This window comes from Heterodontus francisci, chromosome 28 (genome assembly GCF_036365525.1).
Source record: "Heterodontus francisci isolate sHetFra1 chromosome 28, sHetFra1.hap1, whole genome shotgun sequence".
Classification (NCBI taxonomy): Eukaryota; Metazoa; Chordata; class Chondrichthyes; order Heterodontiformes; family Heterodontidae; genus Heterodontus; species Heterodontus francisci.
The window spans coordinates 19220718-19234730 of record NC_090398.1 but is presented as its reverse complement, the minus strand read 5'-3'; the positions used below and the strand labels follow the sequence as shown (position 1 = coordinate 19234730).

At 44.1% G+C, this 14013-nt stretch overlaps 1 protein-coding gene across 6 annotated transcripts in view; it reads left to right on the top strand.

Moving 5' to 3' along the window:
* LOC137345299 (NACHT, LRR and PYD domains-containing protein 3-like) overlaps window positions 1–14013 on the top strand; it is an 84967-nt gene that overhangs the window by 60321 nt on the left and 10633 nt on the right. For all 6 annotated transcript variants that reach the window (XM_068008795.1, XM_068008793.1, XM_068008794.1 and 3 more), the window contains 3 exons: window positions 10117–10203; window positions 10341–10511; window positions 11995–12165. In XM_068008795.1, coding sequence (XP_067864896.1) covers window positions 10117–10203; window positions 10341–10511; window positions 11995–12165 — 429 coding nt within the window. The remainder of the gene's footprint in view (window positions 1–10116; window positions 10204–10340; window positions 10512–11994; window positions 12166–14013) is intronic.

Genomic DNA, 14013 nt, shown 5'->3' with positions numbered 1-14013 from the left:
TAAAGGAGAGAGTGTCGAATAGTTTGCAGGGGGAAGGAAGCAAGCTTGAAGTTGTGGTACACATCAGTACCAACGACATAGGGAGGGCAGGTATTGAGGTTCTATAGTCTGATTTTCAGGAGCTCGGGAGGAAGTTAAAAAGTCAGACCTCGAAGGTAATCTTTCTTTCTTTGGCCTCCTTGTCTCGAGAGACAATGGGTAAGCGCCTGGCGGTGGTCAGTGGTTTGTGAAGCAGCTTCTGGAGTGGCTATAAAGGCCAATTCGAGAGTGACAGACTCTTCCGCAGGCGCTACAGATAAAATTGTTTGTCGGGGCTGTTACACAGTTGGCTCTCCCCTTGCGCTTCTGTCTTTTTTCCTGCCAACAGCTAAGTCTCTTTGACTCGCCACACTTTAGCCCCGCCTTTATGGCTGCCCGCCAGCTCTGGCGATCGCTGGCAACTGACTCCCACGACTTGTGGTCAATGTCACAGGACTTCATATTGCGTTTGCAGACGTCTTTAAAGCGGAGACATGGACGGCCAGTGGGTCTGATACCAGTGACGAGCTCGCTGCACAATGTGTCCTTGGGGATCCTGCCATCTTCCATTTGGCTCACGTAGCCAAACCATCACGAGCGCCGCTGGCTCAGTAGGATGTGTATGCTGGGGATGTTGGCCGCCTCGAGGACTTCTGTGTTGGAGATACAGTCCTGCCACCTGATGCCAAGGATTCTCCAGAGGCAGCTAAGATGGAATGAATTGAGACATCGCTCTTGGTTCACATATGTTGTCCAGTCCTTGCTGCCGTAAAGCAAGATAGTGAGGACAAAGGCTTGATACACTCGGACTTTTGTGTTCCGTGTCAGGGCGCCATTTTCCCACACTCTCTTTGCCAGTCTGGACATAGCAGTGAAGCCTTTCCCATGCGCTTGTTGATTTCTGCATCGAGAGACAGGTTACTGGTGATAGTTGAGCCTAGGTAGGTGAACTCTTGAATCACTTCCAGAGCGTGGTCGCCGATATTGATGGATGGAGCATTTCTGACGTCCTGTCCCATAATGTTCATTTTCTTGAGGCTGATGGTTAGGCCAAATTCGTTGCAGGCAGCCGCAAACCTGTTGATGAGTCTCTGCAGTGTGAGATGTTAATGCAGCATCGTCAGCAACGAGGAGTTCCCTGATGAGAACCTTCCGTAATTTGGTCTTTGCTCAATGACGGGCAAGGTTGAACAACCTGCCACCTGATCTTGTGTGGAGGAAAATTCCTTCTTCTGATGGAATGTGAGAGCAGCAGTGAGAAGAAGATCCCAAACAGTGTAGGTGCGAGAACACTGCACTGTTTCACGCCACTCAGGATAGGAAAGGGGTCTGATGAGGCGCCGCTATGCTGAATTGTGCCTTTCATATTGTCATGGAACAAGATGATGATACTTTGTAGCTTTGGTGGACATCCGATCTTTTCTAGTAGTCGGAAGAGACCACGTCTGGCTGACGAGGTCAAAGGCTTTGGTGAGATCTATGAAAGCAATGTAGAGGGGCATCTGTTGTTCACGGCATTTCTCCTGTAGCTGGCGAAGGGAGAACAGCATGTCAATGGTGGATCTCTCTTCTCGAAAGCCACACTGTGCCTCAGGGTAGACACGCTCAGCCAGATTCGTTTAAAACGACTTGTGTGAAGACTTTCCCCACTGTGCTGAGCAGGGAGATTCCACGGTAGTTGTTGCAGTCACCATGGTCACCCTTGTTCTTGTAGAGGGTGATGCTTTTGGCATCGTGCATGTCCTTTGTTACTGCTCCCTCGTCCCAGCACAGGCAAAGCAGTTCATGGAGTGCTGAAAGTATAGCAGGCTTGGCACTCTTGATTATTCCAGGGATAATGCTGTTCTTCCCAGGGGCGTTTCCACTGGCTAGAGAATCAATGGCATCACTGAGTTCCGATTTTGTTGGCTGTTTGTCCAGCTCATCCATGACTGGCAGAGACTGGGCTGCATTGAGGGCAGAATCAATGACAACATTTTCCCTGGAGTACAGTTCTAGGTAGTGCTCCACCCAGCGGTCCATTTGCTTGTGTTGTCAATGATTGTGACCCCTGATTTAGAGTTGAGGGGGGCGATCTTCTTGATGGTTGGTTCAAAAGCTCTCTCAATGCCATCATACATTCCTCTGATGTTTCCGGTGTCAGAGGCAAGCTGAATACGACTGCATAGGTGTTGCCAGTCGTCATTTGCACAGCGCCTGGCTGTTCTTTGTGCAGCACTTCTGGCTGCTTTAACTGCTACGGATGTGAACTCGCTGGGGCCTTTCTTATAGTTCAACAGTGCAATGCGCTTTGCGGCTATGACAGGTTCCAGCTCTTCAAAGTGAAATTGAAACCAGTTTGCATTCTGCTTCATATATTTGCCATAGGTGGTCATTGCTGAGTCATAGATGGCGTCTCTGATGTGGGCCCACTTGGTCTCTGCATCCCCTGCAGGAGTGTTTTGTACGGCTTTTTCAAGTGAATTTAGAAACTTATGTAACAGCTATGGATAAGAAATTCTGTTTGTGTTCATGAGCAGGCGGCCCTTCTGCTTGGAGTAATGCAGCTTCTTTGGTTTGAGTCTATCTTTGCTGCATACCAGGGAGTGGTCGGTGTCGCAGTCCACACTGTGGAAGCTGCGTGTGATTTGGACACTGTTTTTAGAGACTCACCTTGTGATGATGAGGTCCAGCTGGTGCCAACGACATGATCTTGGGCGTCTCCATGAAACCTGGACACCCAAATCCCTCTGTACTGCAGTTCTGCAATCTCTCTCCATTTAAATAATATACTGCTTTTCAATTCTTCCTGCCAAAGTGGACAAGTACACACTTTCCCACATTATACTCCATCTGCCAAATTTTTGCCCACTCACTTAACCTATCTATATCTCTTTGAAGATGCTTTATTTACTTCACTGGCTGGAAAGTGCTTTGAGACGCCCGGTGGTCATGAAAAGCGCTATAGAAATGCAAGTCTTTTTCTTTATATGGAGATATTAGATCAGGTTATCAAAAGCTTGGTCTAAAGTAGGTTTTAAGGAGTGTCTTATTGGAAGAAAGTGGTCTGGGGAGGGTATTCCAGAGCTTGGGGTCGAGAAAACTGAAGGTCACCAATGGTGGAGCGATTAAAATCAGGGATGTACAAGAGGCCAGTATTAGAGGAGCACAGATATCTCGGAGAGTTGTGAGGCTGGAGGAGATTACAGAGATAGAGAGATTAAGAAGGATTACAAGGAATACAAAGACATGTTTAGACATGTGTGTATAAGCACAAAGTGTGGTGAATAAGTTTGTTGAGCCACAAGCACAAACAGCATGTGGGAATATGAAATAAAAACAAAGTGCAGTAAATACTCAGCAGGTCAGGCAGCATCTGTGGAGAGAGAAGCAGAGTTAACGTTTCAGGTCTGTGACCTTTCATCAGAATTGATGAAAAGATAGGGAAGGATAAAAGGGAAGTGAGGTGACAGTACTGATTAGGGAAGACATTGTCCCTCTGTCCCTCCACACTCTTTAGAACTATGACATTAAGTCTATATTGTCTCTCCCTCCCCATTCTGCCAAAATGCATCACCTCACACTTCACTGTATTAAATTCCATTTGTCTGCCTATATTTCTCGTCTATCTCTGTTCTGTTACAGTCGATTGGTGACATCCTCACAGTCTGCTACATCTTCGAGTTTGGAATCACCAGTAAATTTTGAAATTTTACTCTGTTCCAACATCCAAGTCATTTATATATGTCACAAATAAAATCAGTGCACCAGCACTGACCCTTGGGGAATATCAATGTCTATCATCCAGTAGTCTGATAAACAACCATTTACCACCACTCACTGGTTTCCATCCTTAAACCAGTTTTTTTGTCTAAGCTGACACTGACCTTTCTATTCCAGGCACCTCGATTTTTTTATTAACCAGCCTTTTATGTGGAACTTTGTCAAAAGCTATTTTAAAATCCATATCGAGAACGTCCACCGAATTCCCCTCATCAACCTTCTCTCTTACATCATTAAAAACATTCAGTTAGATTAGTCAAACATGATCTGTGTTTTACAAATCCGTACTGACTCTCCGTAATTAACTCAAACCTCTCCAAATACCTGTTAATTTTTTCCCTGATTATTGGTTCCAAAATCTTACCCAGCACAATTAAACTGACTGGTCTGTAGTTACTACACATGTTCTTACAAACTTTCTTGAACAAGGGTGTCACATTTGTCACTCTCCAATCCTCTAGCACCTTCCCCGTATGTAGGGAAGATAGGAAGATTATGGAAAGCCCTTCCATATCTCCACCCCCGCTTCCTTAAGCAACCTGGATGCAAGACATCCAGACCAGGTGACATATGCACTCTAAACAGAGTCAGCCTTTCCAGTACATCCTGCCTATCAATTTTCACCCCATCCATTACCCCTACCCTCTCCACTTCAATCGGTAATTTGTCAGCTTCCTCTTCCTTAGTAAATACCGATCCGAAGTATTCATTTCATGTTCTAGTCTTGTCCTGCACCTCTAAGCATATATCAACCTATTTGACCCTAAGAGGCCTCACCCCACATCTTACTACCCCCTTAAGCCCTTAAGGTGATTGCTGGAAGGATTAGAGGGCACATGAGGGGAAACGTTTTCACCCAGAGGGTGGTGGGTGCCTGGAATTCACTGTCAGGAATGGTGGTGGAGGCAGAAACTCTTTTAAAAGGTACCTGGACATGTACCGAGGGTGCTGTAACCTGCGGGGCTGTGGACCAGGTGCTGGTAGATGGTATTAGTTTGGGTGGATAGTTTGTTTGGCCAGCATGGATACGATGGGCTGAATGGTCTCCTTGCTTGCTGTACTTTTTCTGTGTTTCTATGTTTCTTACCATTTAGAAGCCATGAGAAGATATTTGGGTTCCCTTTTATGTTAACTGCCATTCCATTCTCAGATGACCACACAGATCAGAGCCACAGCAATCTCCCACACGTCAGCTCATTTAAATAGCTGGCACGGCATCCCCCGACAACGTGGAGAGGGCAGGCTTTGCGATGCCGGCAATGGTGTCAGATGCCTGTGTGCAGGAGCTGGTGCCATTTTGCTGGGGCAGCCAGCGCTGCCGCCAAAATTTACCAAATAAAATTTTAACGCCCCTTTCCTATCCCCAATAAGAATTACATTAACTACTTGCCCTTTCCCCGCACAAAACCCTTACCTTTGAAATGTGACCTTTCACCCCTGCCCCCAGACTGTGCAAAGTTTAAAGTTCATCCCTTCCCACTTTCCCCAATACTGATGATGATTATTTGACCCTGTCCTCCCATCACCGCCCCTCCCCCCCAAACTTAAAATCTTAATTCCACGCCCCCGCCCCCCTCCCACCCCACACCAGTGTCCTGCCTGCTTTTCCCAGACGGGGAATTGAAGGTGTGGGAGTGCCGGCTGCCGCACTGGAGATCGTGGTGGGCCCGGAAGATTCGAGGTAAGTTTATTTAAATCTATTCATTAAAATATTTCAATGCAGGTCCCGCCGCCCAGCGGCAGGGGTGCCGTCACAGAGCCTTGTCACCTCCAGGAGGATCAGGCCGGGCCCTCCCGGAGTCGGGCTCCGTGGTGAGCCTCTGCCAGAGGCATCTTCCACCTCCCCCACCATGGAGCCTGAAATCAGGGGCTCGGTAAAATCCAGCCCATTGTGTTTGGCCTGGTTCGTGCTTGAAGAATTCACCTGACATGCTTCATACACTTTTTTTATTTTGTCATATTCGCTATCTCCCTCATTATACAAGGAGCCCTGGCTTTGTTTCCCCGACATTTCCAGCTTGTTGGAATTCTCCATGATGTCCTTTACCCCAGCACCAGGGAGGTAACACATCATACAGGACTGACCAATATGAATTCGCTGTTTGATTTGTGGGTGACTATCTTACATTGATGGCCTCTAGTTTTGCTTTTCCCCACAAGTGGAAACATTCTCTCTGTGTCTCCTCTGTCGAAACATTGGATACTTTTAAACACCTCTATTAGGTCACACCTCAGCCTGCTCTTTTTTTTAGAGAAAAGTGACCAGCCTGTTCATTCCCTGCTGATCGGTATTCCCTACATTTCTGGTATCATACTTGTAAATATTTTTCACCCTCTCCAGTGCCTCCATATCTTTTTTATAATATGGTGAACAGAATTGTCTGCAGTATTCCAGGTGTGGTCCAACCAGGGTTTGACACAAGTTTAGCATAACTTCTATACTTTTCAATTCTAACCCCCAGGAATAAACCTTAGTGCTTGGTTTACTGTTAACCTGTGTAACTACTTTTAGTGATTTGTGTATTTGTACTCCCAGATCCCTTACCTCCTCTGTCCCATTTAGATTCTTATTTTGTAAGTAATATGTAACCTCTTTATTTTTATTTCTAAAATCTAATACCTCACATTTATCTATGTTGACATTAATTTGTTAATTACATGTCCATTCTGCAAGTTTGTGAATATCTTCATGTAATTTGTTGCTATCCTCCTCAGATTAACTATCCCCCCAACCCCAAGTTTGGTGCCATCTGAAGATTTGGAAATTGTGTTTTTGATTCCAAAGTCTAAATCATTAATATAAATTGTAAAACAGTGATCCCAGCACTGATCCTTGTGGAACATCACTTTCCACCTTCTGCCATTCTGAGTAACTACTCTTTATCCCTATTCTCTGCTTTCTGTTTTGAAGCCAGCTAGCTGTCCATTCTGCTTGTTCCCTGATCCTGCAATCTCTGACCTTATTCATTAGTCTGTTCTGTGATACCTTATCGAAGACTTTGAAAATCTGGATAAATTGCATCTACTGCATTAGCATTGTCTACTTTCTCTGTCACCTCTTCAAAAAATCCAACAAGGCTGGTTCAGCAAGAATTTCTCTTCAAATCCATGCTGACTATTCATTATTATATCTTTGCCAACTGTGCAACAGCCCCAACAAACAAATTTCTCTGCAGCACCTGTGGAAGAGCCTGTCACTCCAGAATTGGCCTTTATAGCCACTCCAGGCGCTGCTTCACAAACCACTGACCACCTCCAGGCGCATATCCATTGTCTCTCGAGATAAGGAGGCCCAAAAGAGGTTTCTAGATATTCTTCTATTCCCACCTTTAATAGGGATTCCATTATTTTTCCAACCAATGATGTTAAGCCAATTGGCCGATAAGTCCCTGTACATGTTCTATCTCATTTATTAAATATAGGTATAATTTTGGCTATCTGCCAGTCTCCTGGCACTACACCTTTCCCGAAAAAAAATATTAAAATTGTGTAGTAATGTCTCTGCTATCTCTTCCCTAGATTCTTTTAAAATGTGTGGATGTGATCCATTTGGACCAGGGGTTTTTATCCTGAGTTTGATTAGTTTATTTAAAACTTCACCTTTTTATTTTCAATGCTGTTATCTGATTTCTAATCTGTCCACCTGTTTTCCTGGTAAATATTGAAGCAAGGTCATTATTTAATATTTCTGCCATTTCTCTATCGTTGCCTGTTGTGATATAATCCTGACCATCAATAATTGGCCCTATTTCCATCATGATTTTCCTTTTTTTATTTATGTGCCTATAAAATATTTTACTGTTTGCTCCTTGATAATTTAATTGTTCCTTTTTGTCCTTTTTTTCACTTCTAATCTCTTTGTCGCGCTCTCCCCTGCTGCTCATGTACTTAGTGTCTGTCTTTTTCCAAGACCTCATTTTTCTTTATCTGATGTCTTTATTCATCCATGGTAACTCATTCGTGTTTCACTTGTTCTTGTCTTTTTAACAGAATATATTTTTCCTGGAATATGTCGAACATGGTTTTAAATGTTTCCCATTGCTGTTCTCCATCACTGTTTGACAATATTGTTGTCAGTTTTATTTTCCTCGGCTGTATTCTCAACCCCTCAAAATCCACTTTTCTCCAATCTATTCCCTGGTCTTCGTCATACTTACCTCCTTCTCAATTATTATCTTAAAGTATATAATATTAATGTTCACTATTGTCTAGATGTTCCCCTACTTTTACTTCTTTTATCTACTCTGGCTCATTCCCCATTACTAGATCCAGGAGGGAATCCTCCATTGTTGAGCTTCTTACATATTGGGTTAGAAAGGAGTCTTGTACACATTGTAGGAACTCCATTCCCTTATTTCCTTTACATATCTCTTCTGGCCATTTAATCTCATGTTAGTTGAAATTCCCCTATGATTATTATTCCATGTCTTTTATTCATTTCCCTAATTTCTTTGTATACTTCCTTCCACTATTAGGTGGTCCGTAGACTATCCCTGTTAATGTGATTGATCCTTTATTATCTTTTATCTTTATCCATGTGGATTCTATTTCTGTCTTGCTGATGGCCGTGTCACTTTTTGCTCCTGCCATTGTTTTCAGTATTAAGTACAGCTACTCCACCTCCCCAATTTCCTCTCTATCTTTTCGAAGTAGTTTATATCCTGCAATGTTGAATGCTCAGTCCAGATTTTTCCATAGTTATGTCTCAGTAATCCCTAATATGGATCCTCACAATGTAGTATTGCCTCCAGTTCCCCTGTTTTATTACAGGCACTGTGTGTATTGCTGTATGAAAAGTTTAAATCATTTGTAATAGCAGTTCCTCTTACTTCATTTTTTCCCCATCTTTTTACAATCATACTCCATAATTCTATTTACCATCGAAGTCCTCACTTTTTTCTTTCTGTATTTATATTCAGGCTGATTTCATTTTCTGTTCATCACCACCCCCCACCCCCTCCCCCCTCCCCACCCTGTCCCGTCTTATTAGTTTAAAGCATTTCCCACCTCCCTATTTACCCATCCTGATTCAGGTGGAGTCTGTAAACTCAGTATAACTCCTTCCTGTGCCAGTACCAGTGCCAGTGATTCATTTAAAGGAAACCCCTCTTTCCCACACCAGCTCTTTAGCCACACTTTAATTCTCTTGATCTGACTGTTTATTCACGAATTTTCATGTGGCTTGGGAAATAATCCAGTGATTATTGCCCTTGAGGTCCTGCTTTTTAATTTAGCTCCTAACACCTGATATTCCCTCAACAGGATCTCCTCCCGGTTCCTACATATGTCGTTTGTTCCAACATCGACCACGACAACTGGATTATTCCCCTCCCTTTCCAAATTGCACTCCTGCCACCATAAGATATCCCTTACCCTGGCACCTTGTAGACAACGCGTCCGACAGGATTCTCATTCATGTCTGCAGAGGACACTATCCATCCCTCTAATTACAGAAACCCTTATCACTACCACATTCTATTCTGCTCTTTCCCCCTTGGACAGTCTTCTGAGCCACAGTACCTTGGTCTACATTGTGACTGTCCTCCCCACAGTCTTTCTCCTTGTCCTCACAGGTAACAAGTACATTGTACCTTTTGGACAGGACCTGTGTTTGAGGAACCTCCTTCTCAATCTCTCCTCAGTCCTCACCATGCTGCTCCCTAATGGTTACACCCTCTTCTTGAACCTGTGATTTTCTCTGAACTGTGACTGTGTTCTGGATAAAACTGTGAAGAACTTCCTCCCCCTCCCTTATGTTTGGGAATGTCCCTAACTCACATTCCAGCCCATTGACTCTGAGCTGGAATGACTGAAGACAGAGACATTTCCTGCTGGTGTGGGAATGCGGGACAGTCTCGCTATCCACAAACTCCCACATCCTACAGTCCCAACACGTAGCCTGCCCTGTCATCTCTAGTCTTTTATCATTAATTTGTTTATTGATAAGCTGAATAAATGTAATTAGGTCTTTTAAAACAGTTAATAATAAATGTATCAATTTATTTATCTAATTAATTTAATAAAGTAATAGATTTATTTCCCCAAGCAATACTTTATTCAAATGCTGTCACTTAGAGAGACAAAAACACACTGTAATACTCACCAACCAATCACCTTCCTTCTGTCCCGCTACTTCCCTCTGTGATTTTTATTGACAGCTCCTGAATATATGAGGAGTTCTACAGTGTGAGATTCATTGCCAGTGATGGGAAAATCTGGTTGTTAATTTCCTCAAGTCTTTTTCAGTGTTTCCTGTAACATTCAACAGAAAGTGAATTGTATCAGGTCCAGGGTTTGATTCAGTTTGTTTCTCACTCTCTGTCTGTTTGTGTTTAGACTGGGTTCCAATAATCTGGGAGATTCAGGAGTGAAACTTCTGTCTGCGGCTTTGAGGAACCCGGACTGTAAAATACAGAAACTGGAGTAAGTACCAGACTGTGTGAGATTGTGTTTATAATAACTGGGTATCTGACACTATGTTATTAATATCAGTAATGGTGTTATTAATAAACACTGGGGATTTACTCTGATTTCTGTTACTTCTCCATCTTTGATCCCAGGCTGCAAGTAAACAATCTCACAGCTTCTTGTATCGAGGATCTCGCCTCCGCTATCTGTACAAACCGGTCACTGATGGATCTGGACCTGAGTGATAATAGACTGGGAGATTCTGGAGTGAAACTACTGTCTGAGGCTCTGAGGAACACGGATTGTAAAATACAGAGACTGGGGTAAGTGCTATTTGTATATTAATTATGTTTAATTGTACGCAGATGGTGGGTATTAACCCAGACTGTAAAATACAGACACTGGAGTAAGTACCAGACTGTGAGAGATTGTGTCTATAATAACTGGATGTCTAACACTGCACATTATTATTACTAACAAAAATAGTGTTATTAAAAATATTAACCTATTAAGTATAATCTCATTCCATGACAATATGAAAGGTACAATTCAGCATAGCGGCGCCTCATCAGACCCCTTTCCTATATGAGTGGCATGAAACAGGGCTGTATTCTCACACCTACACTGTCTGGGAATCCTCTTCTCCCTGCTGCTCTCACATGCATTCAAGTCTTCAGAAGAAGGAATTTTCCTCCACACAAGATCAGGTGGCAGGTTGTTCAACCTTGCCCATCTTAGAGTGAAGACCAAAGTACGGAAAGTCCTCATCAGGGAACTCCTCTTTGCTGACGATGCTGCTTTAACATCTCACACTGAATAGTGTCTGCAGAGACTCATCGACAGGATTGCGGCTGCCTGCAACAAACTTGGCCTAACCATCAGCCTCAAGATAACGAACATCATGGAACAGGACGTCAGAAATGCTCCATCCATCAATATGGGTGATCACGTTCTGGAAGTGGTTCAAGAGTTCACCTATCTAGGCTCAACTTTGTCTTGATGCAGATGTCAACAAGCGCATGGGAAAGTCGTCCGCTGCTTTGTCCAGACTGGCCAAGAGAGTGTGGGAAAATGGCGCCCTGACATGGAACACAAAAGTCCAAGTGTATCAAGCCTGTGTACTCAGTACCTTGCTCTATGGCAGTGAGGCCTGGACAACGTATGTCAGCCAAGAGCGACGTCTCAATTCGTTCCATCTTTGCTGCCTCCGGAGAACCCTTGGCACCAGGTGACAGGACTGTATCTCCAACACAGAAGTCCTCGAGATGGCCAACATCCCCAGCTTATACACACTACTGAGCCAGCGGCATTTGAGATGGCTTGGCTATGTGAGCCACATGGGAGATGGCAGGATCCCCAAAGACACATTGTACAACGAGCTCGTCTGAAAACGCTGTCTGAAGTCCTGTGACATTGACTGCAAGTCATGGGAGCCAGTTGCCAGTGATCGCCAGAGCTGGTGGACAGCTATAAAGGCAGCGCTGAAGAGAGACGAGTCGAACAGACTCTGCAGTTGGCAGGAATAGAGGCAGCAGTGTAAGGGAAGAGCCAATTGTGTAACAGCCCCGACAACCAATTTTATCTGCGGTGCCTGGGGAAGAGTCTGTCACTCTAGAATTGGCCTTTGTAGCCACTCCAGGCACTGCTTCACAAACCACTAACCACCTCCAGTCGCTTACCCATTGTCTCTCGAGACCAGGAGGCCAAAAGGAAAGGAATAAACATTATTATTAGTATCAGTTATGGTGTTCTTAATAAACACTGGTCATTTACTGTGATTCCTGTTCTTTCTCTCTCTGATCCCAGGCTTTATAGGAACAAACTCACAGCTTCTTGCATCAAAGATCTCACCTCTGCTCTCAGTAAAAAACAGTCACTGACAGATCTGAACCTGAGTGATAATAAACTGGGAGATTCAGGAGTGAAACTACTGTCTGCAGCTTTGAGGAACCCGGACTGTAAAATACAGAAACTGAGGTCAGTGTTAATTGTATATTAATTGTGTTTAATTGTGTGCAGGTAGTGGACATTAACTGGGGTTTCACTTGAGCACAAAAAAGGGGCACTTATTGATACTGTGGTGTGGTTGAGTGAGGAGGTGTATGCTTGTAATGCTTAACTCTGTAAATTAATGTAAGACTGAGTAAAGATTAGCTCCAGTAATATTCTTCACCAACTGGCTTTCCAGAGTAGAATATGGTAACAGAGAATGGTTGCTTCAAGGTGAAGGTCCAAGGCTATGAAAAAAAGGCTGCATTTGCTGACAATGCAAGCACTAGGTGGTGCAGTATGTGCATATGTACAAATGCAGCCTCATGGACAGAAACGTCACCGTCTGTGACGTTTCAGGCAGCTACCAGTAATAAAAATGGCACTGCTCAATTGAACATAAAAATACCAGTTAAACCCAAACCCTCTCACCCCTCAATAGCCGCAATCACCGCCTCCACCCACCCCTTCCCCCAACAATACACCACTCCCTCCTGCAATCGCCGCTTCTCTTACCCTCTCCTTCCCACACCCATTTTCCTTCCGCTCCCGACTGCTCACCACTCGACTTCACCATTCTCTGCTGCACCCGTCTGCTCGCTGTTCCCTCCCGCTGGTGGCTTCCCACCTCGTCACCCAGCAAAGCGATGGGGGTGCCGGGGGTGGTGGGTGGTGGGTGGTGAGCCAGCGAGGTGCTAGCGGCGAGGCGGAGTGGAGCAGCAAAGAGTCAGGAGCGGCGAGCAGGCGAGTGCAGAAGAGAACAGCAGGTGAGAGCGGAGAAGAAAAGATGTGACTGAGGTGCTGATCGGGTGAGGGCGCGGGGTACTGCTGGAGGGATAGTGATTGTGATCATGGCCTTTGAGGGGTGAGGCAACATTCTGATGTTATTACGTCTGACGTCATTACGTGGTAAGGTTGATGCACGCCTGCATGGACCCGTCCTGGCAAGCTGGCAAATGGGTCAGTGATGCAGCGATGACATCAACGATTGCTCTGCACATGCTCTGCATTGTCAGGAGACATTCCAAAAAAGAGAGACACAAAAAATTACAATCCAAGCAGCAATGATCAGAAATGGCAGAAAGCAGGTGTAAATTGTTGGGCTTTGATTACCCTCCGATCTTCTCGGAATCTGAACCATATGACCAGGTGAGGTGAAAGTGATTGCCCTTGATATCGAGGCAGCATTTGACCGAGTGTGACATCAAGGGGCCCGAGTCAAATTGAAGTTAGTGGGAATCAGGGGGAAAACTCTCCACTGGTTGGTGTTATGAGCGAGGATGGAGGAGTGCACTGTCTTTCTCTCGTTCCACTTCTCCACAGGTCACAACATATATTTAAATGTTTTACCCAGTAACCGATACAGCTAATTATATACTTCATCTATTTCAGTTTCTGAATAAAAATCTGACAACCAAGTTTCTTTAATAATCAACAAAATTATTAATTTATAGCAAAACAAGACTCATTTTATAAAGATGCAAAACTTATTAACACACAGGTTGAAATATGAAAGTATCAATATATTCCCTTCAAAATAACCCAACATACACACACATGCACACACACACTAGTTAAAGGAAAAATAAAGATGCTTTCTCTGCAGAGATCAACTTTACAAAAAAAACAAACAAAAAATACTTTGGCCAAGTACTCGTTAATTCTTGGAGAAAAAGGAGACGATATGGAACATTGCAGTTGGTCTGGATCCATGTAGACGGCCGTCACTAGACACATGCAGTTGTCACTGGGATCTTTTCAGAAGCAGTTTGTTCAGGAGATGTGAAGAGAAAGTATTGCAGAAACTTCTCAGGAGAAATGCTGCATCAGTTTCTC